The following is a 24,457-nucleotide window of genomic DNA, read 5'->3' as shown; positions in this document are numbered from 1 at the left end:
ACTCTATAATTAGAATAACTGCATTATTGTAAAGGGAATAAAGGCGTGCAAGAGAGAACAGGTGAGTAAACAAACACCTTAAGATGTTAATAATTGCAAAAGTACTTTCCCCTGTTTTTTTCTTGTTTTGCTTATTCTTGCTGTCTTTAGTTTTGCCATCAATACTTGAAATAGGTGGTATGACTAGGAAAGAAAGAACAGAAGTTGCATTACAAAATAGATTCAGATTCAGATTCAGATCCTTTATTGTCCCACACGGGGAAATTTACAGTGCAACAACAGCAACAAGAGCACTCAGGGGAAAAAATAAGATAGAATCAAATGGAATATACAAAGAGGGTGGATATTTACAATAATCCAGATAAATGGATACTCGGCCTCTGTGTACCTGTACATAGTACAGAGGGTGAATACAATATACATATCAGAATATATAATATTCAGATTGTGTTAGCGGTTGTTCTGTTTATTGTGCAGTCTGACAGCAGCCGGCAGGAAAGATCTACGATACCTCTCCTTCACACAGCGAGGGTGGAGCAGCCGCTCACTGAAGGAGCTGCCCAGTGCTGTCAGGGTGTCCTGTAGGGGGTGGGACGTGTTGTTCAGCAGATAAGTTAGATAAGTTAATTTTTAGTATAGAGGACATATTTTACGTATTTTATGGCTTTAAAAAAATTCATTGAGAGAATCTGAGGATTTCTGTTGTTTCTCTTTTCTTTCTTCGAATGCACTGACCCATACTCCAACCTGGTAGGTGGCGGTAGTGCACCTTCAAGTTGGATGCTAGCCGCTAATTACATCTAAAGAAGAGAAGAAGAATTTGGTAACAAATACGAAGAAGAGGAACGTGTGGTGTTACACGTTTGTCAGGCCCCAGTGTGATTGTTGCAAATTATTTTCATCAAAGACCGCTCTGAATTTTAATTTTACAGATACATTCTGAAATAGCCCCCCACTATATATCCATATCTTGTGATGTACGTTGAAATTTGTTAACATGACGTAATGAATTGCTACTCAGGCAGCGTAAACTAATATGAAATACTAAAATGACTCACGTCAGGGTTTGGGGTTTTACTATAAAAGTACGTCGCTGCATGATCCGTCACGGAAACGCGATTTGTACTGCGCATGTGCAAAATGCGTCTGCATCCGCTGAGGAAACATGATTAGCACTGCGCATGTGCAAAACTGCGTCTACATCCGCTGGGGAAACATGATTAGCACTGCGCATGTGCAAAAATGCGTCTACATCCGCTGGGGACACATGATTAGCACTGCGCATGTGCAAAAAATCGTCTACATCCGCTGGGGATCACGCATTTTTTTGCAACGGAGATTTGAAAGACTATAATTATATGATTGAAGATAAACCCTTTATTTATTCTATTGAAAATAGAAAATTGAGTTAAGTTAAAATAAGGACTCAATGGGCTATTTTCAATAGCAATTCCATTAGCTGTATTAGTTAAACTAGATGTTGATACCATAATATTCAACCTTCAATCGCAAAATTATGCCGAGATGAAAAAGTCTAAATTTTCTGCACGATTTTACTGTAGATTGTTGAAGACAGTCTCAATCTACACGTTTTTTCAGCCAAAAATAAATAACACCAGATCATTTTAAATATTTAACAATAACAATATAGAAATATAAATAATCTTTTTTTTTCCCCTGTACAAAAGTCATTAATACAAACAAATGCAAAATTTATTACATATCCAAGTTTGATGTACTCTTGAATGAGAGTGAAAGAATATGAATCCATCTTTGGGATGCACCACAGCTGAATGTTGTTGTTGATCCTGCAGGCTATGGAGCAGCCACACAAACATTTGGGTCTTACATCCATGTGAGAAATACTACACTTGACGCTCTGGGTTTGAGACATGCAGACAACCTTCTGGTTAACAAATGTGAACTCATTTGCAGCTGTAACCTATGGGGGTGCTGCAGGTATGAGGAGAGACTAGAAGATGCCTGTGTGTTGCAAATGTACCCTATTTGCATTAAATGTTCCCCGTGGGTTCACATAATTGCATTTGTGCTCACGATGAGACCTAGCTACCTCGAAATTACTGTTTAAAATTACATTTGAATCTCTAATTTTATTTATGTATTAATGTGTTGCTCATAACTTCTACAATACATTCTTGGCATTAAATTGTTTATCATACTTGGGCTAAACAGGAATGTTGATTGCAAACTGGGTTTGGTCCCTCAGCATACTTTACTGCTCCTGAAATTAAAGAGAAAAGATTTGGTGAGATTCAATTTCAAACATTTAAATTGTCCTTTACATGTATGCATCATTTACATGCCTAAAAAAAGGGGAGACCACTCCAGACACCAAATAAAGCTATAGTTTTAAACAAAATAAAAATTAAAAGTAGTATATTCCATTTTAATATAGTTTTAGTGGAAAGCATTGGAATATGTCTAATAGCTTTGCTGAAGCTGAAATTTAAAATGTTATCACTGTGATCATGTGATTTGAAGAATTTCTTTAATTCTGTATGTCAAATAACAACCACAAAGATGATATCTCTGCTGTTGCTATAACCACTGCACAGTGGTGACTCATTAATGACGTGTTTCCAGTTTCACAGCTCACTTTTTTTTCTTTTCTTTTTTTTTTTAGACATAACCCCCCCCCCCCCCCCCCCCCCCTGCACAAGTCATAGGGCCTGAAATATGATAGCAGCTGTTGTACTTTGTTCTGCTCAACTATCAGATCAGCAAAAGCAGAACTGGGGTCGGTGAATTCTGTTCGAGTAGGATACATGTTTGTAGCCATGGATCTTTGACAGGTTTAATAATTAGTAGATCACAAACTATAGACATACAACAATGTTAGCCACGAAAGATTCATTAAGTGTAGGGCCTGAAAATGTCCGATAAATGTGTCTCTATAAGACAGATTTCTGAACCACAGACAGTGAATCTGTATTTACTGAGCCTGCAGATATTTAGTTACAGTGATTTGTTAAATGGTGTGTCAGACCCAGAGATGATACTTTTTAAAGCTGCCCCTTTACCTGAAGCTGCACTTGGGAAACCAGACTGGCTACATTTCTGCAAAATCCAGCCACTTCTCTTTTGCTCCTGTGTCCATAAACCCAGCCACCTCTTTTAAAGTCACAGACATACAGTAACTAAGGGCAGTAATGTATGGATATAGTGGAAATGATGCGAGCTACACTCTCTGTTATGCATGAAGAATTCTGTTTTTTTTAATCATTATAAGGTTAAATTTATCAAACTTAAAAAATATCTGGCTGTTTTAATCTTAATTTCACAACTCTGTTCTGAATTTGACCAATTTGTGCATCTCCACTCGATGGCAAAAAATATGGAAATATAACTAAATACAAGAACATATAAATTATTTATCAGGAATTCTTTCAAATCACTTCTAAACATTATTATTGCTTTTATGACCTTTCATAAGTAGCATTCCAGTGATAAAAAAATAGTCCCATTTCTGGGTGTTGTACCAGCAAACAACATGTTGAGTACATTAAATTCAATTCGATTAAGCACTGCTGTGAGTGCAAATGAGCAGGTAAAACGGTGCCCTGAAAACAGCATGACTTCATCTTTTCAGTCTGTGGCCTCTGTTTGAATGCAAATTGTTAAGATTTGGGTAATTGTGTCAAAATGAGCAGGGGGTAATATGATAATGAAGCCTGACACACACTCAAGGATTAGTATGATCAAATAAACTTTTACAGTATTAGGAACTGTTCCTTTATTTGCTGAGTTATACATATATGACCCACTAGCAACTAAAACAAATTCAGCATTATTATTGTTGAATAGTATATGAAATGATTTGTCTCGTATATTTCAGTTTGTGGTTGGAATTCAAAGAATGCATGAAGTCAATTGTGATATTATTTTTCTTAACCTTTATTTAAACTGATTAAAAAAAAATTCAAAGGTGACGTGGGCAAGAAAGGCAATAACAAAATAATCTAAGATAGAAATATGATGGGCAACCTGAAATGACAATTTAAGATGCAGTTATTGTTCGATTTCAGTGAATGAGAAATGATGCCTGTGCAAGAAATTTTGAGATTACTCAGGAGAGGATTTTGTTTTTTTTGCCACTCATTATCCATTAGATCATATGTAACTAAGTTAATAAGAAACACTTAAAGCCATCCCTCTTGGATCTCAGTAGTATCACATCTATTTGTTAACTTTTGTAAGGCCTCCTGTCTGTATTTATATATATATATTACTTTAAAAGTCAGAGTGGTATATCACAATATGATCGCTGTGGTAATAAAATATTTTGATGTTTTCTTGTGATTTGGGTCCACATGCTGTCATATTCATTTTCAGAAAATTTGCCAAAACACACAAGTGATTCACTGGCACAACTTGACGTTGTGGCATTGTGGAAGCTAAAACAGACTGTGCACTTTTCTCTCATTGTGGTGCTGCTCATTGTTCGATTCATTCTCAAACTGAAACAAAAATCCCTGCTGAGACATCATACATTTTTCAGGCGGGTCATCCGGTGACGCGCTGACGTTTTCTGCAGGAATGTGTGTGATTTGCGGGTGTGCGTTGGTAGGGGGGGACAGGAAGTTAGCCCGTCTTCCCTTTGGTATAAAGCTCCGGGTCCAGCCCTGTTCTTCCTCTTTCTGTTACCTGGCAAGGGGCAGCAGCATCGGCCGTGAAAACCCAGAAACACCGGTAAGATCAAATTTTATTTTCTGCGCTGGAGGGCTTAAAGTGATCTGTTTTAAGGATCTTTGATGTTGCAATTTCTTGCGTTAACTGTTTCTAGAGACGTGTATAACGGAAACTTAAGAATTTAAAATTCAGTTTTCAGTATAGTTTAGAAAAGGTGCAGTCTATAGCGTGCACATTTCGTATGGTGGGCATCTTTTCTTATGTTAAAAAACTACCGATGATTATGAGGTAGGAACAGAATAAAAGGAACAAAGGGGATGCGACCGCCTAGTAGTTGGGATGCTGGAATGGCATTCGGTTCTCTTTCACTCGGAAACAACTGTATGTCCTCTCTGGTGACAGCTGTTTGGGGGACAGGAGAAAATAGCTTCTGAATATTTGGCCATCTTTGTAACTTTAGATGTCATGGCTGTGGGTGTAACACGTGTCTTGCCTCGCCTGGCCTTTAGCCGAATGAGGCCTACTAGCTACGCCTGCGCTACTTTGCATTGAAATCTTAGGGCCAAATGTAGCCACATAAAATGTACTTCAAACAGCTGGATTGATTGGCCCGACAATTGTTACTACGCAGTATAACCTTGATGAATGTTTATTGTGTGAATCGGGATTAACCACTGTCTTAATTCGTCGCAGAAACTAACGTAACAAAAATGGGAAAGGAAAAGATCCACATTAACATCGTGGTCATTGGCCACGTCGACTCCGGCAAGTCTACTTCCACCGGCCACCTGATCTACAAGTGCGGCGGAATCGACAAGAGAACCATCGAGAAGTTCGAGAAGGAAGCCGCGGAGGTGAGCATTTTTAGGCGAACCGTTATCTAGTGAGCCAAGATGGCGGCGTCGGCGTGAGCCCGTTTTGCTGGGCAGGAGTGAGTCAGCCGTGCGCGCGCACGGGGTGGGGCTTGGAGAACAGAGCCCGGAGTGACTGCGCAATTAAATATTGCAACAGGCCTCAGGCTGTAGATATTCGCTCAAAAAAATGACTTTGCCTCATATTGAACTGACTTCAAAATGATGTACTACTGAAAACAGATTTAACCTAGGTTTAGACTAATGAAAATAATCAAACCATTATCTACAGTTCACAAATTATTGAACCTCTGTTAATGTCTACATTTAATGTTGTCCTTTACAGATGGGCAAGGGCTCATTCAAGTATGCCTGGGTCTTGGACAAACTGAAGGCTGAGCGTGAGCGTGGTATCACCATTGACATTGCTCTCTGGAAGTTTGAGACCAGCAAATATTATGTTACCATCATTGATGCTCCTGGACACAGGGACTTCATCAAGAACATGATCACTGGTACCTCTCAGGTGAGGTTACACATAGCGTTACAGCTGTTATGCAAGATTATGAGGAATCATAATTGTCTAACAAACTCATCATTTTCATTTAGGCTGATTGTGCCGTGCTCATTGTTGCTGCTGGTGTCGGTGAGTTTGAGGCTGGCATCTCCAAGAACGGTCAGACCCGTGAGCATGCCCTGCTGGCCTTCACTCTGGGTGTGAAGCAGCTCATCGTTGGTGTCAACAAGATGGACTCCACAGAGCCCCCATACAGCGAGGCCCGTTTCAATGAAATCACCAAGGAAGTGAGCAGCTACATCAAGAAGATTGGCTACAACCCTGCAGCAGTTGCCTTTGTGCCCATCTCTGGATGGCACGGAGACAACATGCTGGAAGCCAGTACCAAGGTGAGAACATCCAGCCAAGATCTACTGCTTTAATTAAGATTAAGATGTACTTTATTCGTCCCCGTGGGGAAATTGAATAAATGTATCCAGTGTAAATAATTGGAAATGTGGATTGATGTGTTATCTTTAATCTTGTAGATGAGCTGGTTCAAGGGATGGAAGGTTGAGCGCAAGGAGGGCAATGCTAGTGGAACAACACTGCTGGATGCTCTGGATGCCATCCTGCCACCTGCCCGCCCCACTGACAAGCCCCTGCGTCTGCCCCTCCAGGATGTCTACAAAATTGGAGGTAATTTGGAAAATGTCTAGTTGCTGAGACTTTTTTTTTTTTTTTTTTTTTTTTTTGGGAGGTTTTGAAAATACTTGGTGGAAAGTGCATAATACTTCTGTGGTTAAAGTGTACAATCTTCCCCTCAGGCATTGGAACTGTACCTGTTGGTCGTGTGGAAACTGGTCTTCTCAAACCAAGCATGGTTGTCACCTTTGCTCCCGTCAACCTGACCACTGAGGTGAAGTCTGTGGAAATGCACCACGAGTCCCTGACTGAAGCTGTTCCTGGAGACAACGTGGGCTTCAACGTCAAGAACGTGTCTGTTAAGGAAATCCGCCGTGGATACGTTGCTGGCGACAGCAAGAACGACCCACCAAAGGGAGCTGACAACTTCAATGCCCAGGTATGTAGTATTCTCAACCCCAACACTTATTTGTGGTCTTCAGTGCAGTTTCTGAGCTGACTGTTCCCACAGGTCATCATCCTGAACCACCCTGGCCAGATCAACGCTGGATATGCCCCTGTGCTGGATTGCCACACAGCTCACATTGCCTGCAAGTTCAGCGAGCTCATTGAGAAGATTGACCGTCGTTCTGGAAAGAAGCTTGAGGACCAGCCCAAGTTTGTCAAGTCTGGAGATGCAGCCATTGTCAAACTGATCCCACAAAAACCCATGGTTGTGGAGCCCTTCTCCAACTACCCTCCCCTTGGTCAGTATGAACATCCTGCATGCACTTAAATTGTTAGTAAAGTGCTTACACCTTACTAATATTGACTGGTCTTCTCAGGTCGCTTCGCTGTGCGTGACATGAGGCAGACTGTTGCTGTCGGTGTCATCAAGTCTGTGGAGACCAAGGAGGTTTCTGGCAAAACAACTAAGGCTGCAGAGAAGGCCCAGAAGAAGAAATGAATGGTCGTGCAGGACAACATCCAGCAACCTGTGTGTCTGCAGCAGTGGGCCACACCTTACCCCCATCCTGGATCATTTCTGAGGCTGAGTTCTCACCTCAAGGACTGGCTTATGCTGATTAAAACCCATCGCAAAAGTTTCCGCAGGAAAAACTGGCATTGTCAAAGGAAACAAATGACAGTTCCTTCTCAGTTGAGGTTTAAGTTTAAAATGGTTTCAAACTGTATGTAAATGCCACAATTTAAATTGGAAAGCTGCTGGTAACAAATAAAATGTCGTTAAAAATTGAAATTGGCTCTCTGTCCTTCACTGTCGCAGTGGTGTAAGGCGAGCTGAGCTCAGGGCAGCTGTTGACCATGCCATATGTCTGCTGAGCTGTGGTCCAATTGCAGCAGGCATAATGCCCCTCCAGCCAATGGTACCCCCTATATTTGTCTGGACGGTGACCAATGCTTCAACGGCCCACCTCTCCTGTAGCCCACTATAAAAATGTCAGCCAGATAATGTTCTGTCCTTTTTCCCCTCTGACCCCAAATCGGCTTGCTTCTGAATACAGGTTGGTAAATTTGCTTTAAAAATCTGTGTGGGACAAAGTAATTTAGGCAGGGTATGGAATATTTGAGTGCCACAGTGCTCGACTCTTGGACATATTTAAACATGCTGGCTGACAATTCCCGCATAGTAGGTTAACAGGAAATATTAAAGGATTGGAGTTGAGTCCATTTCGGCAAGTTCTGAGTCCACCGTGAACGAGCCTTTCAAGTAGGCCGCGCGCCTGTCGAGGCGGTAATATGGCGGCTGGGGCGCAACATGGACGCCGTTAAAGCCCACTTGGTGTGGCTCGACGTCAGGCACAAGCATAAAATTAAGTAGCAAACCTGTATTTTGTTACCTTGAATAAACTGCGAGTGTTTGACAATCTCGTCTAACTGAGTGTTACTCATTTGTCACGGTGGAGGCGCAATATTCGGGCAACATTTAAGCTTATTTTTAAAAAGTCCATATGTATGTTTTGTGTAGCCAGTAACTCAAAATGGGAAAGGAGAAGATCCACATTAACATCGTGGTCATTGGCCACGTCGACTCCGGCAAGTCCACCACCACCGGACACTTGATCTACAAGTGCGGCGGAATCGACAAGAGAACCATCGAGAAGTTCGAGAAGGAAGCCGCGGAGGTGAGCATTAAAATCGCCGCTTGGCTGTTTCAGAAAGGCAGGACAGCGGGCCGAGAGTGGGGCGAGTCCTCCCGCAATAAGCGGGTTACTGCTGCCGCCTGGCGACGAAATATACGCACTGTCTTCAAAACGACATCGTTGCCATGTCACCTTGCATCCTCCTTTGATTAGAATTTCCAAATTAAATTGGAGAAATGGTCCATTCATCAAATCTAAAATAACCTCCCTCGCGAAATCTATCACTCATTAATTGTCGTTTTCAGGGTTTGGCCTCTATATCGGATAAATAATGATTGACATATTTAAGATGTTTTTTGAAATTTAAGGTGATTCACCAAGGTAATTATTACCTTTTAATCATGTCCACATTAATTACTTAATGCCTTTACAGATGGGCAAGGGCTCATTCAAGTATGCCTGGGTCTTGGACAAACTGAAGGCTGAGCGTGAGCGTGGTATCACCATTGACATTGCTCTCTGGAAGTTTGAGACCAGCAAATATTATGTTACCATCATTGATGCTCCTGGACACAGGGACTTCATCAAGAACATGATCACTGGTACCTCTCAGGTGAGGTTACACGTAGTGTTACAGCTGTTATACGAGATTATGAGGACTCATAATTGTCTAACAAACTCATCATTTTCATTTAGGCTGATTGTGCCGTGCTCATTGTTGCTGCTGGTGTGGGTGAGTTTGAGGCCGGCATCTCCAAGAACGGTCAGACCCGTGAGCACGCCCTGCTGGCCTTCACTCTGGGTGTGAAGCAGCTCATCGTTGGTGTCAACAAGATGGACTCCACAGAGCCCCCATACAGTCAAAAGCGTTTTGATGAAATCACCAAGGAAGTGAGCAGCTACATCAAGAAGATTGGCTACAACCCTGCCACTGTTGCCTTTGTGCCCATCTCTGGATGGCACGGAGACAACATGCTGGAGGCTAGTGACAAGGTGAGGGATCTCTACTGAGCATTATTTAGATGTCTATTGTTTCTTGTTACCTGAGACAGACAGCAACACTGTGGGTGTAACTTGACTCTTTCCAGATGAGCTGGTTTAAGGGCTGGAAGATCGAGCGTAAGGAGGGTGGAGCCACTGGAACGACCCTGCTTGAAGCGCTGGATTCTATCATGCCCCCATCTCGCCCCACTGACAAGCCCCTACGTCTTCCACTACAAGATGTTTATAAGATCGGCGGTGAGGAATATTTTACCGAATTGCAAACATCCAACTGAATATATGTCATCACAACACGAATTAGATGGCAACCGAAGAACAGAGTCAAATTTTAACGAGTGGTAAATTGTTGTACAGCCATTAAAAATGATTAGTTGTAAACTCATACAAGCTCAACAAGAACAAATGCAACACTGTGTCACCCCTTCAAGAGAAACTGAAATAGCAGATTTGAGCAAAAAGCTGCAGATAGATATATTGTACATTCTTCTCATCCTCCTTCTTAGAAAATGCTCTATTTAGTAAGTGGAATGACACTATCATTTTACTGAAAATGAAAATGTGACAATGAAGATTATAAAAATCTTCATTATCACATTTTAACAACTGATCATGAATGATCATTCTATACTCTTGAAAATGTACATTTTTACACATCCAAGCAAAGCAGAAAAAAAAATCCACCCGAATTGTAACCACTCACCTGACACTCAGCAGTGACAATGAATGAATGTACATGAAACTGCTGACGAGTACGAACACAACAGCCACACCCAACCCTGCTTTTTGCCAAACCTGTAGTTGCAAGAGGAGCCAGGTGATAATTTGCATCCTGGAAACAGGAATGCTACCTGTCCGGGCCTGTGAAGCATAATTAGAAGTGAACTTTACGACTGATAACGACTGCAAAAAACAAAGCTTATCTGCAAAGCTGTTTGAATTCAAAGGTAAAAGACAGATGTATTGAAAGCATGATGCGTCATCTTCCCTCCAAGGAATCGGCACCGTACCCGTCGGCCGAGTGGAGACGGGTATCCTGAAGCCCGGTATGATCGTCACATTTGCTCCCCCCAACCTGACCACTGAAGTGAAGTCTGTGGAGATGCACCACGAGTCTCTGCCTGAAGCTGTCCCTGGTGATAATGTGGGCTTCAACATCAAGAACGTGTCTGTGAAAGAAATCCGCAGAGGCAACGTGGCTGGTGACAGCAAGAACGACCCTCCCATGGCAGCTGAACACTTCACCGCCCAGGTGATGGTTAATCAATGAACTCTGAGAGTTGTGTAAATGTGTATCGTAGACCTCAGATGTCACATATTGACCCTTCCCTCTGCAGGTCATCATTTTGAACCACCCTGGACAGATCTCCCAGGGTTACGCTCCTGTGCTGGACTGCCACACTGCTCACATCGCCTGCAAATTCAGCGAGCTCAAGGAGAAGATTGACCGGCGTTCTGGCAAGAAACTTGAGGACAATCCAAAGGCCCTCAAATCTGGAGATGCCGCGATCATCACCATGGTGCCCGGAAAACCCATGTGTGTCGAGAGCTTCTCTCAGTATCCACCACTGGGTGAGTTTGTTGGGAAAAAACTATTCCATAGAGTTTATAGTCCTATTTGTCAGAAGACATGTCACCCCTGTTGGTGTCAACGCTTTGTCGTACTCATGCTTGACATGTTTAGGTTAAAAGAGAAGCACAAAGAACAGTTTCTTGGAAGAACTTTTAAATCAATCCACACGGCCCAATTATTTCAAGACACATCATGTTGGAAAGAAACGATTGGCTATTGATCATTACCAGCAACGAAGACCAAACCCAGTCACTGACTTTAATATCATCACATAACGGTAATCTTTTATATCCACAAAAACTCAGGGATGTCATGTTATCGCACAGCAGCCTCAGGGGATCTTGTACTGCCTGTGGATCACGCCACGCCCTCATGTTATCGGAGACTATTGTTGCCGGTGTGGTGACTGGCTCCTCCCAGCCAGCACTAACCATCCAGTTCCATAGCGTTTAATGGTCGTTTTTGTCTGTCTCCCCCTCACAGGCCGCTTTGCTGTGCGTGACATGAGGCAGACTGTGGCCGTGGGCGTCATCAAGTCTGTTGAGAAGAAGGCTGCCTCTGGTGGAAAGGTCACCAAGTCTGCACAAAAGGCTGAGAAGAAGAAGTGAATTTCCATGCGGGCCATCCAACACAAAGTGCTGCTTCTGCAGCGGCGGCGACGTTGGGCCGCCACATCTCTTCTTCTCTCCTGCTATCAAGCGCTGCCTTCTCTGGGGCACAGCTCTGTCATCAAGGACTGGCTTATGATGATAAAAGTCCATCGCAAAAGTTTCCGCAGGAAAAGAAAACCTTGCATCTTTAATGGGAAACTATGAATAAGTCCAATACAGAAACAATAAAAAAATATAAAACATGGACAATGGTTGGTTTTTGTATTTGCTTAATTAACCTCCCATCATTCCATTTGTCGCTTCTTGAAATTTCTCTTTAAACATTTTAAGGCATTTAAAAAAAAAAAAAAAAATAGTGACCCTGTTGGAGGTAGAGATGTGCTAAAGTACAGCTTTTCTACTGGTACATCTTTTTTTATTGTTGACAGCCTTGACTTGTCTTGACTTGAACAGAAAATTGCTCATCTGTGCTGGGGAGATAGTTCCTGACATGTAAAAACCTGGAGAAAAAAAAAGACTGATCCAATTTCCCCGGAATGAAGAAAATTCATCACTGATATAAAGATCACCTACATCTGTTGTCAAGGATTCAGAACCATGCAGATAAACCACTGTCAACCATGGATGGAATGGTTTGGTTAGAGGTAAAGAGAAGTCGTCTGAAGCCCTAAATGCCATCAGAGCTTTAATGTTGTTTTAACACAAATCTTTTGGGTGAAAGAGCAGTAAGGACCTGTAACAGAGGCTCCGCCATTTTAACAATCAACTCAATTGATTTGAATGACGAGGGTGAAAAGCACCCATCGTACAGCCTTTACATGTATTTATATGTTTATATTTGACAGGCCTGTTTAACATCACAGCAAGAAGGTTGTGTATTCAGAGTGAGTTTGTGTGTTCTTCCCATATCTGCATGGGTGTTCTGCAGCTCCCCCAGCTTCTTCCTCCACGTTGTACACAAAGACACAAAGGTGTGGCCCCATGTGATTAGCTGCTGTCGGCTACAGTAACTCGATACCTGCCAGCTACAGCAAACTACCCAGTTAAAACATGCTGCAATTTTGCAATTTATTCCTTTTCGTGTAACTCACAGTTGGCTTTGTTTCTTAGTGTGGTGTGGGGCAGCTGTTTGTCCTGCCCTGCCTCTGTGTTTAGCCCAGATTGTGGCCTGCCGGGGTCTGGGGGGAGGAAGGTCACTGCAACAGAGGTTCCACTGAACATATGTTTTCCTTGTTTTTGTAGTTTGAGTCTGCAGTTATATAGTATACAGATGTTTTGATTGACTTCTGTTTTGCCTTATTATCATTATTAGTGTCTAAGGTTGAAGTGATGTCTGCCACAGCTAGTTAGCTAGAGGAGTGTGATGGCTGGACCTGACATCTTTTTCACTGAAACAGCACTATGTGAATGTTTTTTCAAGGTTATTCTGTCAATTGTTTACATTGCATCGTGCCTTTATTCATTTTGTGTATTAACTGTGCATGGGGGGTCTTCAAGAAACCCTCAAAAAACTAACAGTTGGGTCTTTAGATGCAAGTCCTAAGGTTGCGTCGTGGGCATTACATAGCTTTGTTAGACCTGGCCCTCTAACACTGAATGGGTCATCGCCACATCAAACTCACCTTTGGGGGATAGTTAAACTGGCTGTTCTAAACCTAACTTAGGTGTGAATGTTGTTCATCTTGTTTTTTGGCCTTTAGGCGAGGGTGTACCCCCACCTCCTAACCGAAGGCAGCAAACCAGTAAAAAGAACAGTGACCTATAAGAATGGGTGACCAGTAACAAAGTTTCAATTTGAAAATCACTGCAATTTATTCACTTGTACAGCACATTTACCAATGGTCAAAAGAAACGGATGTAAGTGACCTCGTATGAACATTTCTGAAGGCTTGAGCACCTACAGAGTTTCCAGAAGAAACACAGGTGTTCATGACAAGACAGTAGGTGTGTCGATGCAAAATCCGGACACTGGAATGGCTTGTCGGACTGGTTTGCAGTATGGGTTGGAATACAGGGCGGGGGAAAGGAGTTGTCTGATCATGTTTTGCAACAGGAAAGCCTTTTTCAACCGAGGCACCTCAGGAGACAAGAGGCATCTGCTAGCTCCACGGATTTTCACCAGGTGAGTCAAAAATTGTTCTTTACATCCTGGTATCATGGATTTTATGTGCTGGGAGTTTAAGGTATATCGATTACCTTAGAATAATACCAACTTATGATCTTTTATTTTGCCGGTGGTCACCACGTGGTACCCCTCTTCCACATGAGGCACTGTAAGATTGAGGAATAATTACGAAATTTCTACCTTTGTCAATATACGATATTCAGTAATATAGTTTCATGTATTTTTTTGAAGTTTAAGTTTAAGTAAGCAAAAAAAAAAAGAAACAAATGTCAATAACTAGCTAATGACTATCAGCTAATCCTTCTTCAAAAGCGACTTTGATCAATCCAAACCTAAATTATATCAAAGTTAAAGTTTTTATTCATGTCATGCTTTTGGTTTCCATTTCAATGTGTTGTTTAAACATTTAAGCTTCTTATTTAAGAAAAAGTCCATATTTATGTTTTGTGTAGCCAGTAACTCAAAATGGGAAAGGAGAAGATCCACATTAACATCGTGGTCATTGGCCACGTCGACTCTGGCAAGTCCACCACCACCGGACACTTGATCTACAAGTGCGGCGGAATCGACAAGAGAGCCATCGAGAAGTTCGAGAAGGAAGCTGCGGAGGTTGGTGAAAGGGAAATGGGAAGCGTAGTGTTAAAATGGCAATTTGTACTCGGCATTTGAATCGACGAGTCAACTACGTGGCGCACACGCGTGAGCTAGGAGTGACTGACGTGACCACATCCGCGTTTCCTCTCATGACTGGCGTCACCTAGTGGTTGAACGGAACGACTGCAATTATATAACTGACGCTACCACCCAAGTAACCAAAATAATGAAATCATGTCCACATTATTTACTTAATGTCTTTACAGATGGGCAAGGGCTCATTCAAGTATGCCTGGGTCTTGGACAAACTGAAGGCTGAGCGTGAGCGTGGTATCACCATTGACATTGCTCTCTGGAAGTTTGAGACCAAAAAGTTTTATGTGACTGTCATTGATGCTCCTGGACACAGGGACTTCATCAAGAACATGATCACTGGTACCTCTCAGGTAAAAGCTTGACGTTGTGTTATCTATACTGATTTATTATTTTTAGATTTGTACTTCAGGAGATACTCTACAGATTTTTTAAACAAACTCTTTTCTTTTCTCAAACTCTGATTTTCGTTTGCTACTCTTCTTTGAAAATATCATTCAATTAAATGTGGTTAAATATAAAGTTTGTTGAAGGTTTTGGAGCCATGAAAATTAAATACAACAGCTTAAACATAGATCCATGGAATAAAAATATATATTTTTCATTTAGGCTGATTGTGCCGTGCTCATCGTTGCCGCTGGTGTCGGTGAGTTTGAGGCCGGCATCTCCAAGAACGGACAGACCCGTGAGCACGCCCTGCTGGCATACACTCTGGGTGTGAAGCAGCTTATTATTGGTGTCAACAAGATGGACTCCACAGAGCCCCCATACAGCGAGGCCCGTTTCAATGAAATCACCAAGGAAGTGAGCAGCTTTATCAAGAAGATTGGCTACAACCCTGCAGCAGTTGCCTTTGTCCCCATCTCTGGATGGCACGGAGACAACATGCTGGAGCCTAGTGAGAAGGTGAGGCAGGCAGGCAGGCTGTTTACTGTTTAATGTATCCAGTGTAAATACCGGTAATTGGAAATGTGGATTGATCTGTTCTTTTTAATCTTGTAGATGGGCTGGTTCAACGGATGGAAGGTTGAGCGCAAGGAGGGCAATGCTAGTGGAAAGACACTTTTCGAAGCTCTGGATTCCATCCTGCCACCTGCCCGCCCCACTGAGAAGCCCCTGCGTCTGCCCCTCCAGGATGTCTACAAAATTGGAGGTAGGGAGTGTCATTTGTTCTAATAAATTCCTAATCTGTTCCTAATTCTAATCAGTACTTTAAATATCTAAATACATTACCCAAAAACAAAACAAGTGTATACAAAATCTCACACTTCAGCCTGATGATCTCTGTAACTGTGTTCATCTACCCGTTGTTGGTACTGTACTTGTGTATACCAGTAAAAATTTAATTATTTTTTTTTTTTTATCATGAACAAAACTAAATATTTGGCCTTTTGTTCTGTTAGGCATTGGAACGGTCCCAGTTGGTCGTGTTGAGACTGGCATTCTGAAGCCTGGGGCAGTCGTCACCTTTGCCCCGGCCAACCTGAGCACTGAGGTGAAATCTGTGGAGATGCACCATGAGGCCCTTTCTGAAGCTTTACCTGGTGACAACGTCGGCTTCAATGTAAAGAATGTGTCAATAAAGGAGGTGCGCAGAGGATATGTGGCTGGTGACAGCAAAAATGATCCCCCACAAGGAACTGAACGCTTCACTGCCCAGGTGTGTATTGAAAGGGAGTAAAGATTGAGAAAAAATGATTCTGTCTACTGAGGGTAAACTGCCCCTTTTATTTCTGGCACTGTTAAGGTTTAGATTTTTAATAACTGCAAAATTGTGCCAAGTTTACAATGTTTAATTATAGCCAAGTAGTAAAACCCATTTTTGTTAGCTTAAGGACAAAAAATACCCTGATTCTTACAAGATCTTTAACTACTCACTTGATGGTAAGAGGTACTTGTTATTATGTTTGAGTACTTGCCCAGTCAACTCTAACACCTCAACACTTAAAATTGCTACAGTTTTCCATAGATTTCTCTTGTCAGATTTGCAGTTACATAATAAGCAGTTTCAATAAAATATCAGCATTATCAGGATTAAGCTATGACATGGCCAAATGTCCTGGAATGAAGGGCCACAATGAGCCCAAGATGTTGGCTGATAACAGCAGGAACAACCCATGTGGCAAAAGCAACAGAAAATATCCATAGTATACTTGTGTGCAATGGAAATGGCCTGAACATTATCTTTGACAAGAAAACATGATCATTTGACCAGGTCATCGAAGCCGCTAACGTGAAGGGCCCACAGCACTCTGTCGATAAGTTTGGTTAAACTTCACATCCAGAAACTGAAGGGCTCTTTTGACCTTCAGTTTTAGCCCCATATTTGAAATACCATTGTCAAATTCTTTGATTAATGATGCATTAATGTAGAATCAATATAGACAACCTCTCACCTCATTGTATAAAAATTAACCTCTGTGCTCTGATATAGCTGGTTTAACGGCGCTCTGAAGTCACCTTGAGTCTGCATAGAGGTGACAGGAAAATGGAATCTCCATTTCACTTGTTTACCACTTTGTTCCTAACGGTGCCTATTCAAATAGATAATTGTCCTACAACAAACTTTTTTGTTCCAGGTCATCATCCTGAACCACCCTGGCCAGATCAGTGCTGGATATTCCCCTGTGCTGGATTGCCACACAGCTCACATTGCCTGCAAGTTCAATGAGCTCATTGAGAAGATCGACCGTCGTTCTGGAAAGAAGCTTGAGGACCACCCCAAGTGTCTGAAGAGTGGAGAGGCCTCTATTGTTGAGTTACAGCCTTCAAAACCAATGTGTGTTGAGAGTTTTTCCGACTATCCACCGCTAGGTTTGTATATCCATCTTCTTTGCTCACTCCATTTCATGGTTGTATTTTGAAAATCAAATCAAATCAATCAAATCAATCTTTATTTATATAGCATCTTATACAATCAAAATTGTTTCAAGGCGCTTTCCAGAATCCCAGGGCCTAACCCCAGACAAGCAGCAGTGGCAAGGAAAAACTCCCCTTTAACAGGAAGAAACCTTGAGCAGGACCAGGCTCATGTAGGGGGATCCTCCTGCTGATGGGGGGGGGCTGGGTAGAGGGAGAGGAGAAGGGGGGGGACAGGTAGAGGATAGAATAGGTAGGAGAGGGAGAGGGAGAGGAGAGGAGAGGAGAGGAGAGGAGAGGAGAGGAGAGGAGAGGAGAGGAGAGGAGAGGAGAGGAGAGGACGGGCACAGAGCACAGAAACACATACAAAAATACACTATTTATACAGCGGGTCAGTGGGGTGACAGAGGCCTAAAAAAGTTTCTTAAGAGCATCTGAAAAGATTTCCTCACTTTTGGTCCCTATCCTTACTGTGGATACTGAGCCTAAGTGAGGCATCTTTGAACACTGTTATTATTTCCTCCATTTTGTCTTTTCTTCCAGGGCGCTTTGCTGTGCGTGACATGAAGCAGACCGTAGCTGTTGGGGTTATCAAGAGCGTAGTAAAGAAGGAGGGGGCTGCAAAGACCACCAAGTCTGCACAGAAGGCTGGGAAGAAAGCATAATATTTGCCAAACAAATAACATCAATCTGAGAATGTCTCCATGGTTAGAGGTTTTCAAAAAAATCCTCAGAATGAAGTTGAAATAAAATTAGATTAAATGCTGAAGATGCTTGTTTTTTTGTCCACACATTAAAGTCCCTATTTTGTTTTGACAAAACCTGGCGGAAGACAAACTCTCTCAAACTCCAGAACACAATCTGAATGGCTGTTTATTATCAGTTGCGTCCTACTCAGTTGGCAGCCCTTAAATTGGAAAATTATAACATGACAGGAAAACACATGGAATGTAAACACTGGAATACTGTGTATGTGGGATTATCTGGCACAGATTCAGATTCAGATTTCCTTTATTTGTCCCACATGGTGAAATTTACAGTGCAACAGCAACAGTAAAAAAAAAAAGGGGAAGGAATGTTGAAATAACAAGGAAATGGGAATAAGAATGTAAACAAGATAGTAAACATACAACGTAACAAGATTGTACATGAGTTCATTTACTGACCTCAACACATACAGCATTTTTCTTTTAACCCACTACCAGGGTTAGAATAGATGACCATTTCGGTCACCTGTACTCAGCAACTCAGTGAATCACATCTCAATAAATTAATCTGTTAAATGTAAAACACTGATTAGATGGAATAACACTTTAAACCGACACCATATACATTTGGTGAAATAGGACTGTGTCTTGTAGAATCAGTTTTACTGAGTCAACCTTCTGGTCTACGTATATTGTGAAGTTAATGCTCAGGAGATTTATCCTTATTATTGTTTTCCCCTGCGCAATGATGGACATAATGACTCAGGACATCAATCAGCGTGAATATTAATAACCCTAACCTTACATGATTTTAACCAATCCTTGATTTTACATGTGCTACTGAATTTAGAACTTACAACTTTACAACTTCTTCCACATCATTATCTTTTACCATCATTCTATAATAACCTACTTCTTTGTTTATAATTACAAGGGGTAGTAGTTATAAAGAGGGTGCCATAAACGGCATCCTTGGTGCGACTGGGACCTGTCTGTTGAACTCCACAGGTTGAAAGCCACTGCTGTCCTCTCTGCTGCTTCCTTAGAACCCTCATCCACCAACAATAACATATTTAACACTATAGAGGTAGTCTCTGTTCCACGGTTAAAAGTTCACCAAGCACAGAGCAAGGGAGCGGTCAACCACCATAATCTTATTAAAATTAATACTAAAGCACAAGTTGGAGAAACTAATATCACAATTAAGTGTGGACTGTTAAATATTAGATCTCTTTTGTGTAAATCCCTGTTAGTACACAACCTGATAGCGGATCATCACATTGATTTATTTTGTCTTACTAAGACCTGGCTTCAGGAGGAGGAGTATGTTAGCTTAAATGAATCTACTCCTCCTACCAAGTTATTAATTAATCCTAGACCCAAACACAGCTCCAGATCATATGAAAGCCTGACTCTTGGCATCACCCATCTGAACCGGAGGACAGAAAAGCCACTTTTGTTTGTAGTTGTATATCGGCCCCCTGCTGGGCCACATTCAGAGTTCCTGTCTGAGTTCTCTGACATCTTATCTGACTTGGTCCTTAGAACGGACAAAGTCATCATTATTGGAGACTTTAATATCCATATTGATGTTGTAAATGACAGCTTTAGAAATGCTTAATTTCGTTACTTGACTCAATTGGTTTCCTTCAACAGAAAAATCAGCCAACTCAGATCTTCAACCACAGGCTGATTAAGGATTCTTCTATGCTCAGAACACAGTCTTACTATAGCAGATGACTTTCAGATAATGCTGTCGCTAAGTACAAGGAAGCGATCAATGTGCTGATCCCAAACTCTGAATTTATACCCCAGATCAAAGGACTTCCTTTAGAAATTAACACTTATCATCAACAGGTCTAGCCGCCTTTATAGCTGTATGCTGGCCTGCCGAATTCTGACCCTGCTGACCCACTCTACTCTTATACCAGCAGCTTGTACTATTAATGTATTTCCCTGATCTCTGTCTATTCTCTCCTCTACCTGTCCTCCCCCTTCTCCTCTCTGTCTACCCTGCTGGCCATCAGCAGGAGGGATTGATTGATTGATTGATTGATTGATTGATTGATTGATTGTTTGATTGATCGATCGATCGATCGATCGATCGATCGATTGATTGATTGATTGATTGATTGATTGATTGATTGATTGATTGATTGATTGAAGGGCCCCAGACACATTTAGGAGCTGTTCCATTGTGACAGGTCTTAAGTGGAATGTTTTTAAACAAGCTGTCACCTACAATGACAACCTGTAGGCCACTATGACTGCGACCATCACCAAATGCATGATGATGTAAAAGTCCGGTTTTGGCCTATCAGAAGCTGCGGCTGATGGGTGAGGCCCACAACCTCCTGATGCCTTCACCCTATGCGATGAGGCAGGCCAGACAAGAGGAAGAGCCAATCTGTCCCTTTGTTTCCGAAGCAAAACTACAGGTTAGCTAACTGCTTCAGTGACAGCAGGCCTGCCACTGAAGCCCGTGGCAGAGGATACAAAGAATCACAGACTACAAGCCCCCACCAGCAACAACATGTCAGTGTGTGATTTCCTGGCTAAAAGGCCACAGGCGGTGTGGTTTCGCAGGAACACATTCAGTGTCACCACACTAACCACTGGAGCATCTCAGGGATGTATGCTGACCCACTGATGCACAACTTCTTTATCAAGTTTGCCGATGAAACAACTGTGGTGGCTCTCATCAGCAACAAAGATGAGACAGATTACAGGAACAAGGTAAGCCACCTGGCCCTGTGGTGCAGTAACAACAATCTAAATGTTGAGAAGATAAAGGGAATGTTTGTGGGCTTCAAGCTTCAAGCGTGATCTTAGCAAGTATTGGTGCAGCAACACCAAAACGGCTGAGTGTGCATTCCACAGAAGACCTGGACTGTCAACACCACAGCACTGGCCAAGAAGGCCAACCAGCCTTCTTCATCTTCCTCTGCAAGTTGAGAAGGCTAGGACCCCAGCCCAATCAAGCATGCCATTTGCTAAAGCACTACCAGGACCAATCAAAAATCTATAATTTAAATTAACTGGCCTTTTTTAAAATGAAAAATATATTTTACTACTATACCTACGAATGGATTGAGCCTACGAATTAATTTGGGCTTACTTTGTTCCTCGATTAAGTGAAACAACAAATTAGTTTTGCTTTAAATTGAGCAATGTGATTTTTCACATAAAGCGGAACCATTGCTTCAGGAAGTTTTTTCGGTCTCAAAGTTAGTGAAGCACACGTATAAATACACTCCGCCGGAAACGGAACGTCCTCTTCTAGTGATCCAACATGGCGGTGAGTGCTGTCTCATGTTATACGTGGTGATCGGTCTCGTAGTTGGGTTCGAAATCCACTATCATCTTGGTTGCGTGGTTGCAGTAGCCACTGTTAGACGTATAGGGATTTAGAATTAATCTTCGATGATTAATTTAGAGATGTATTGTTCTGAAATTTGGAAGTTAAACAAGTAGCCGTGTGATGCTAATATGCTAACTAATGGGAATAACCGTAATTCTTGTTGCGTTATTCTTGAGGCTATAATAATGTATCGATACCTTTAATACATAGTGAACGCGTATAAAAAGCTAACCAAAAGGACGGAACATTAATGTGTTACCTATGAATACTACTATTAGCTGCTGGGATATGCACGGGCATGTCCTGGGTCGGCTTCGTTAAATAGTGACAGGAAGAAATCATGCGAATTATATTAATTTCTGTTAGGTGTAGCGTATATATCAAGATTCAGTCTCCACATGCTTGTTGTCATGGTGAAGGTTTAACCCTAGTAAACCCAAAGTGTAGTGTAAATAGTGTAAAGAGTCGGTTTTCTTGGACCTGTCATGGCGAAGGTGTAATGCTAATAAACTCAACTTGATAGTTGTTATTGAATCAATAAGAACGTGTGTTTTATCTTTGCCTTGCAGGACCAGGGTGAGAAGAAGGAGAACCCCATGAGAGAGCTTCGCATTCGCAAGCTCTGCCTTAACATCTGCGTTGGTGAAAGCGGTGACAGACTGACCCGTGCTGCTAAGGTGCTGGAGCAGCTCACAGGACAGACACCCGTGTTTTCTAAGGGTGAGCTAGCCTTTGAAGATCATTTTTAACAATTCAGTGTCTGGAAATGATCCGTAATATGGGAAACGAAGTGTCATTAATGTTTTTTCCTTCCTCCTCAGCCCGTTACACTGTACGATCCTTCGGTATCCGCAGAAATGAAAAGATTGCTGTCCATTGCACTGTCCGTGGAGCCAAAGCAGAGGAAATCCTGGAGAAAGGACTTAAGGTCAGTTGAGTTTGTAGCCTCCATTTCTACTCGAGATGCCTTCTGTTGTTGCTTCTTGTAGGTTTGTTGCAAGACAGTATTACTCTTGGTATGATTTAGAATGGGTCAATGGTTGTCTTTGTGCACTATGACACCCAACTTATTGTTTTTCTAGCCATAACTTCAGATGAAATGATTTGAGTTGATCAGGTAGTATTAGGTAAATCAAAGGGGGAAGCAATTGATCAGACTAGTGGAAGGTAGTGTAGCTTTTACAACTGCGACTTCTGGATATCGATAAGCATCCGGCTACTGCATTGAGGATTCTATACATCTCGACCTTCACATTACGCAGGTGATCAGAACATAAAGCGAAAGCAAGCCGTACATGCACAAAGTTTGTCATCTTGTCATACTTTTTGTTGTTCACATTTTATGTAGTGACATATTCATTGTTCATGAGAATGTTGTGTGTTGCCAATGCCATTTTGCTAAAATATCCATAATCAATAACGGTGTTGCTCACAATAGGTCATGTGGTACAGTGAGGCAGATTTTGCCTTTGTTGGTTTGTTCACATCCCATTAGGTCAATTTAGGTGTAATTGTGGGGTAAAATTTATACTTAAATCTGAAATTGTCCACTCTGCTGCCTCCAGGTGCGTGAGTATGAGTTGAGAAAGAACAACTTCTCAGACACCGGGAACTTTGGTTTTGGTATCCAGGAGCACATCGATCTGGGCATCAAGTATGACCCCAGCATCGGTATCTACGGTCTGGACTTCTATGTGGTAAGGACCTTTTTAAATTTGTATTAGTTTGAGTACCAGAGAGTACCAGTTTGGTGTCTCTCTGCATAAGCCTTGTTTCTTGTTTGGAACCATTTGCTGATGCCAGTTTAAAGTTCCCTGAGCCCTTTTCATCACATGGTATTGCAAAATATGGTAAAATTTTGCATCTGAAATTCTAATCACATGCTGGGATTGTCCTTTATATGAGCCTAATCCTGCTCAAGGTTTCTTCCTGTTAAAGGGGAGTTTTTCCTTGCCACTGTTGCTTGTTGGGGATCAGGCCCTGGGATTCTGGAAAGCACCTAGAAACAATTTTGTTTGTAACAGACGCTATATAAATAAAGATTGATTGTTGGAGTTGAAAAACCTCGATTTTTAAGTGTTAACATAAGCCTACGATGAATAGAGGTTTTGATTGCAATTTGGTTTTGTCTGGATTGGATTAAGAGATAAAGTAGTTGCAACCGAGGGTATGTTTTGTATGATTATACCTTCTCTTAACCACATAATTAATCTTAAATACTGTTTGTCCATATTGGACAACCTTTGAAGCTAATGTTTACTTGCCGTGTATGTGTAGGTTCTGGGCAGACCCGGTTTCAGCATCACTGACAAGAAGCGGAAGACAGGCCGCATCGGTTTTAGGCACCGAATCCGCAAAGAGGAGGCCATGCGCTGGTTTCAGCAGAAGGTGAGTGTGTAAATGCGTTTATTTACCAGTTATGTGCAATCCTCTACTCTGATTAGAAAGTATATTGATGTGATTACAAATAATAGTCTTTTCCTTTTTTTTTAATTTTTAAGTTCTTTGTTTTTAAAGTTAGATTGAATAATGGAAATTATAACATTAAAGATCAATGTAACATTAGTATGTGATCAGAAGTGAATGACCAACCCTAACCCAGTGACCAACCATATTAACGCTACATTGTTATGGTTTTGTCTTTGACAGTATGATGGAATTATCCTCCCTGGCAAGTAAAGGACCACCTTTTCATCTTGTTTGTAACAAATAAAAAAATATTGGGGAATAAAGTGTTGTTGTTCTTTGTGGATGTGACAGAATCATTTGATGGTAAATATCTAAACATTTTTTATTGGATCTGAAGACCCGA

At 41.7% G+C, this 24,457-nt stretch overlaps 4 protein-coding genes and 1 long non-coding RNA gene across 8 annotated transcripts; 4 read left to right on the top strand and 1 right to left on the bottom strand.

The window, feature by feature from the left end:
• Window positions 1-41: 41 nt before the first annotated feature.
• LOC115251689 (uncharacterized) lies at window positions 42-10,465 on the bottom strand. Of its 3 annotated transcripts, none has more exons than XR_003890214.1 (3): window positions 9,767-9,905; window positions 1,059-2,242; window positions 42-183 (listed from the first exon to the last, which is right to left on the bottom strand). It is a non-coding gene; the product is annotated as an uncharacterized lncRNA (long non-coding RNA). The 3 variants fall into 3 exon arrangements; XR_003890213.1 differs by lacking the exon at window positions 42-183 and adding an exon at window positions 483-800; XR_003890215.1 differs by lacking the exons at window positions 42-183; window positions 9,767-9,905 and adding an exon at window positions 10,426-10,465 and having other exon boundaries at window positions 1,552-2,242.
• ef-1a (elongation factor 1 alpha) lies at window positions 4,669-7,873 on the top strand. Its single transcript, NM_001037873.1, is given in 8 exon segments — window positions 4,669-4,710; window positions 5,344-5,504; window positions 5,848-6,027; window positions 6,111-6,407; window positions 6,546-6,696; window positions 6,825-7,081; window positions 7,154-7,388; window positions 7,467-7,873. Coding segments are annotated over 7 exon segments (1,386 nt in total). The 5' UTR covers window positions 4,669-4,710; window positions 5,344-5,360; the 3' UTR covers window positions 7,589-7,873.
• LOC101068074 (elongation factor 1-alpha) lies at window positions 8,016-12,150 on the top strand. The gene is made up of 8 exons (XM_003968818.3): window positions 8,016-8,144; window positions 8,609-8,765; window positions 9,157-9,336; window positions 9,420-9,716; window positions 9,812-9,962; window positions 10,718-10,974; window positions 11,060-11,294; window positions 11,779-12,150. Exons 2-8 carry the CDS (start codon window positions 8,622-8,624, stop codon window positions 11,901-11,903), a joined length of 1,389 nt encoding a protein of 462 aa, XP_003968867.1. The 5' UTR covers window positions 8,016-8,144; window positions 8,609-8,621; the 3' UTR covers window positions 11,904-12,150.
• A 1,726-nt stretch (window positions 12,151-13,876) lies between these two features.
• LOC101067847 (elongation factor 1-alpha-like) lies at window positions 13,877-18,346 on the top strand. The gene is made up of 8 exons (XM_003968817.3): window positions 13,877-14,028; window positions 14,484-14,640; window positions 14,892-15,071; window positions 15,328-15,624; window positions 15,721-15,871; window positions 16,122-16,378; window positions 17,298-17,532; window positions 18,121-18,346. The coding sequence occupies exons 2-8, from the start codon at window positions 14,497-14,499 to the stop codon at window positions 18,240-18,242; spliced, it is 1,386 nt and encodes a 461-aa protein (XP_003968866.1). The 5' UTR covers window positions 13,877-14,028; window positions 14,484-14,496; the 3' UTR covers window positions 18,243-18,346.
• A 3,134-nt stretch (window positions 18,347-21,480) lies between these two features.
• Window positions 21,481-24,377, top strand: rpl11 (ribosomal protein L11). Of its 2 annotated transcripts, none has more exons than XM_003968816.3 (6): window positions 21,481-21,582; window positions 22,215-22,365; window positions 22,467-22,573; window positions 23,211-23,342; window positions 23,923-24,033; window positions 24,295-24,377. In XM_003968816.3, the coding sequence occupies exons 1-6, from the start codon at window positions 21,577-21,579 to the stop codon at window positions 24,322-24,324; spliced, it is 537 nt and encodes a 178-aa protein (XP_003968865.1). In that variant the 5' UTR covers window positions 21,481-21,576; the 3' UTR covers window positions 24,325-24,377. The 2 variants fall into 2 exon arrangements, with proteins under 2 accessions (XP_003968865.1, XP_011607151.1); XM_011608849.2 differs by lacking the exon at window positions 21,481-21,582 and adding an exon at window positions 22,116-22,139.
• The last annotated feature ends 80 nt before the right edge of the window (window positions 24,378-24,457 follow it).

This window comes from Takifugu rubripes, chromosome 12 (genome assembly GCF_901000725.2).
Source record: "Takifugu rubripes chromosome 12, fTakRub1.2, whole genome shotgun sequence".
Taxonomy (NCBI): Eukaryota; Metazoa; Chordata; class Actinopteri; order Tetraodontiformes; family Tetraodontidae; genus Takifugu; species Takifugu rubripes.
Note: the sequence above shows the minus strand (reverse complement) of the source record. Positions and strands in the feature narration are given on the sequence as shown.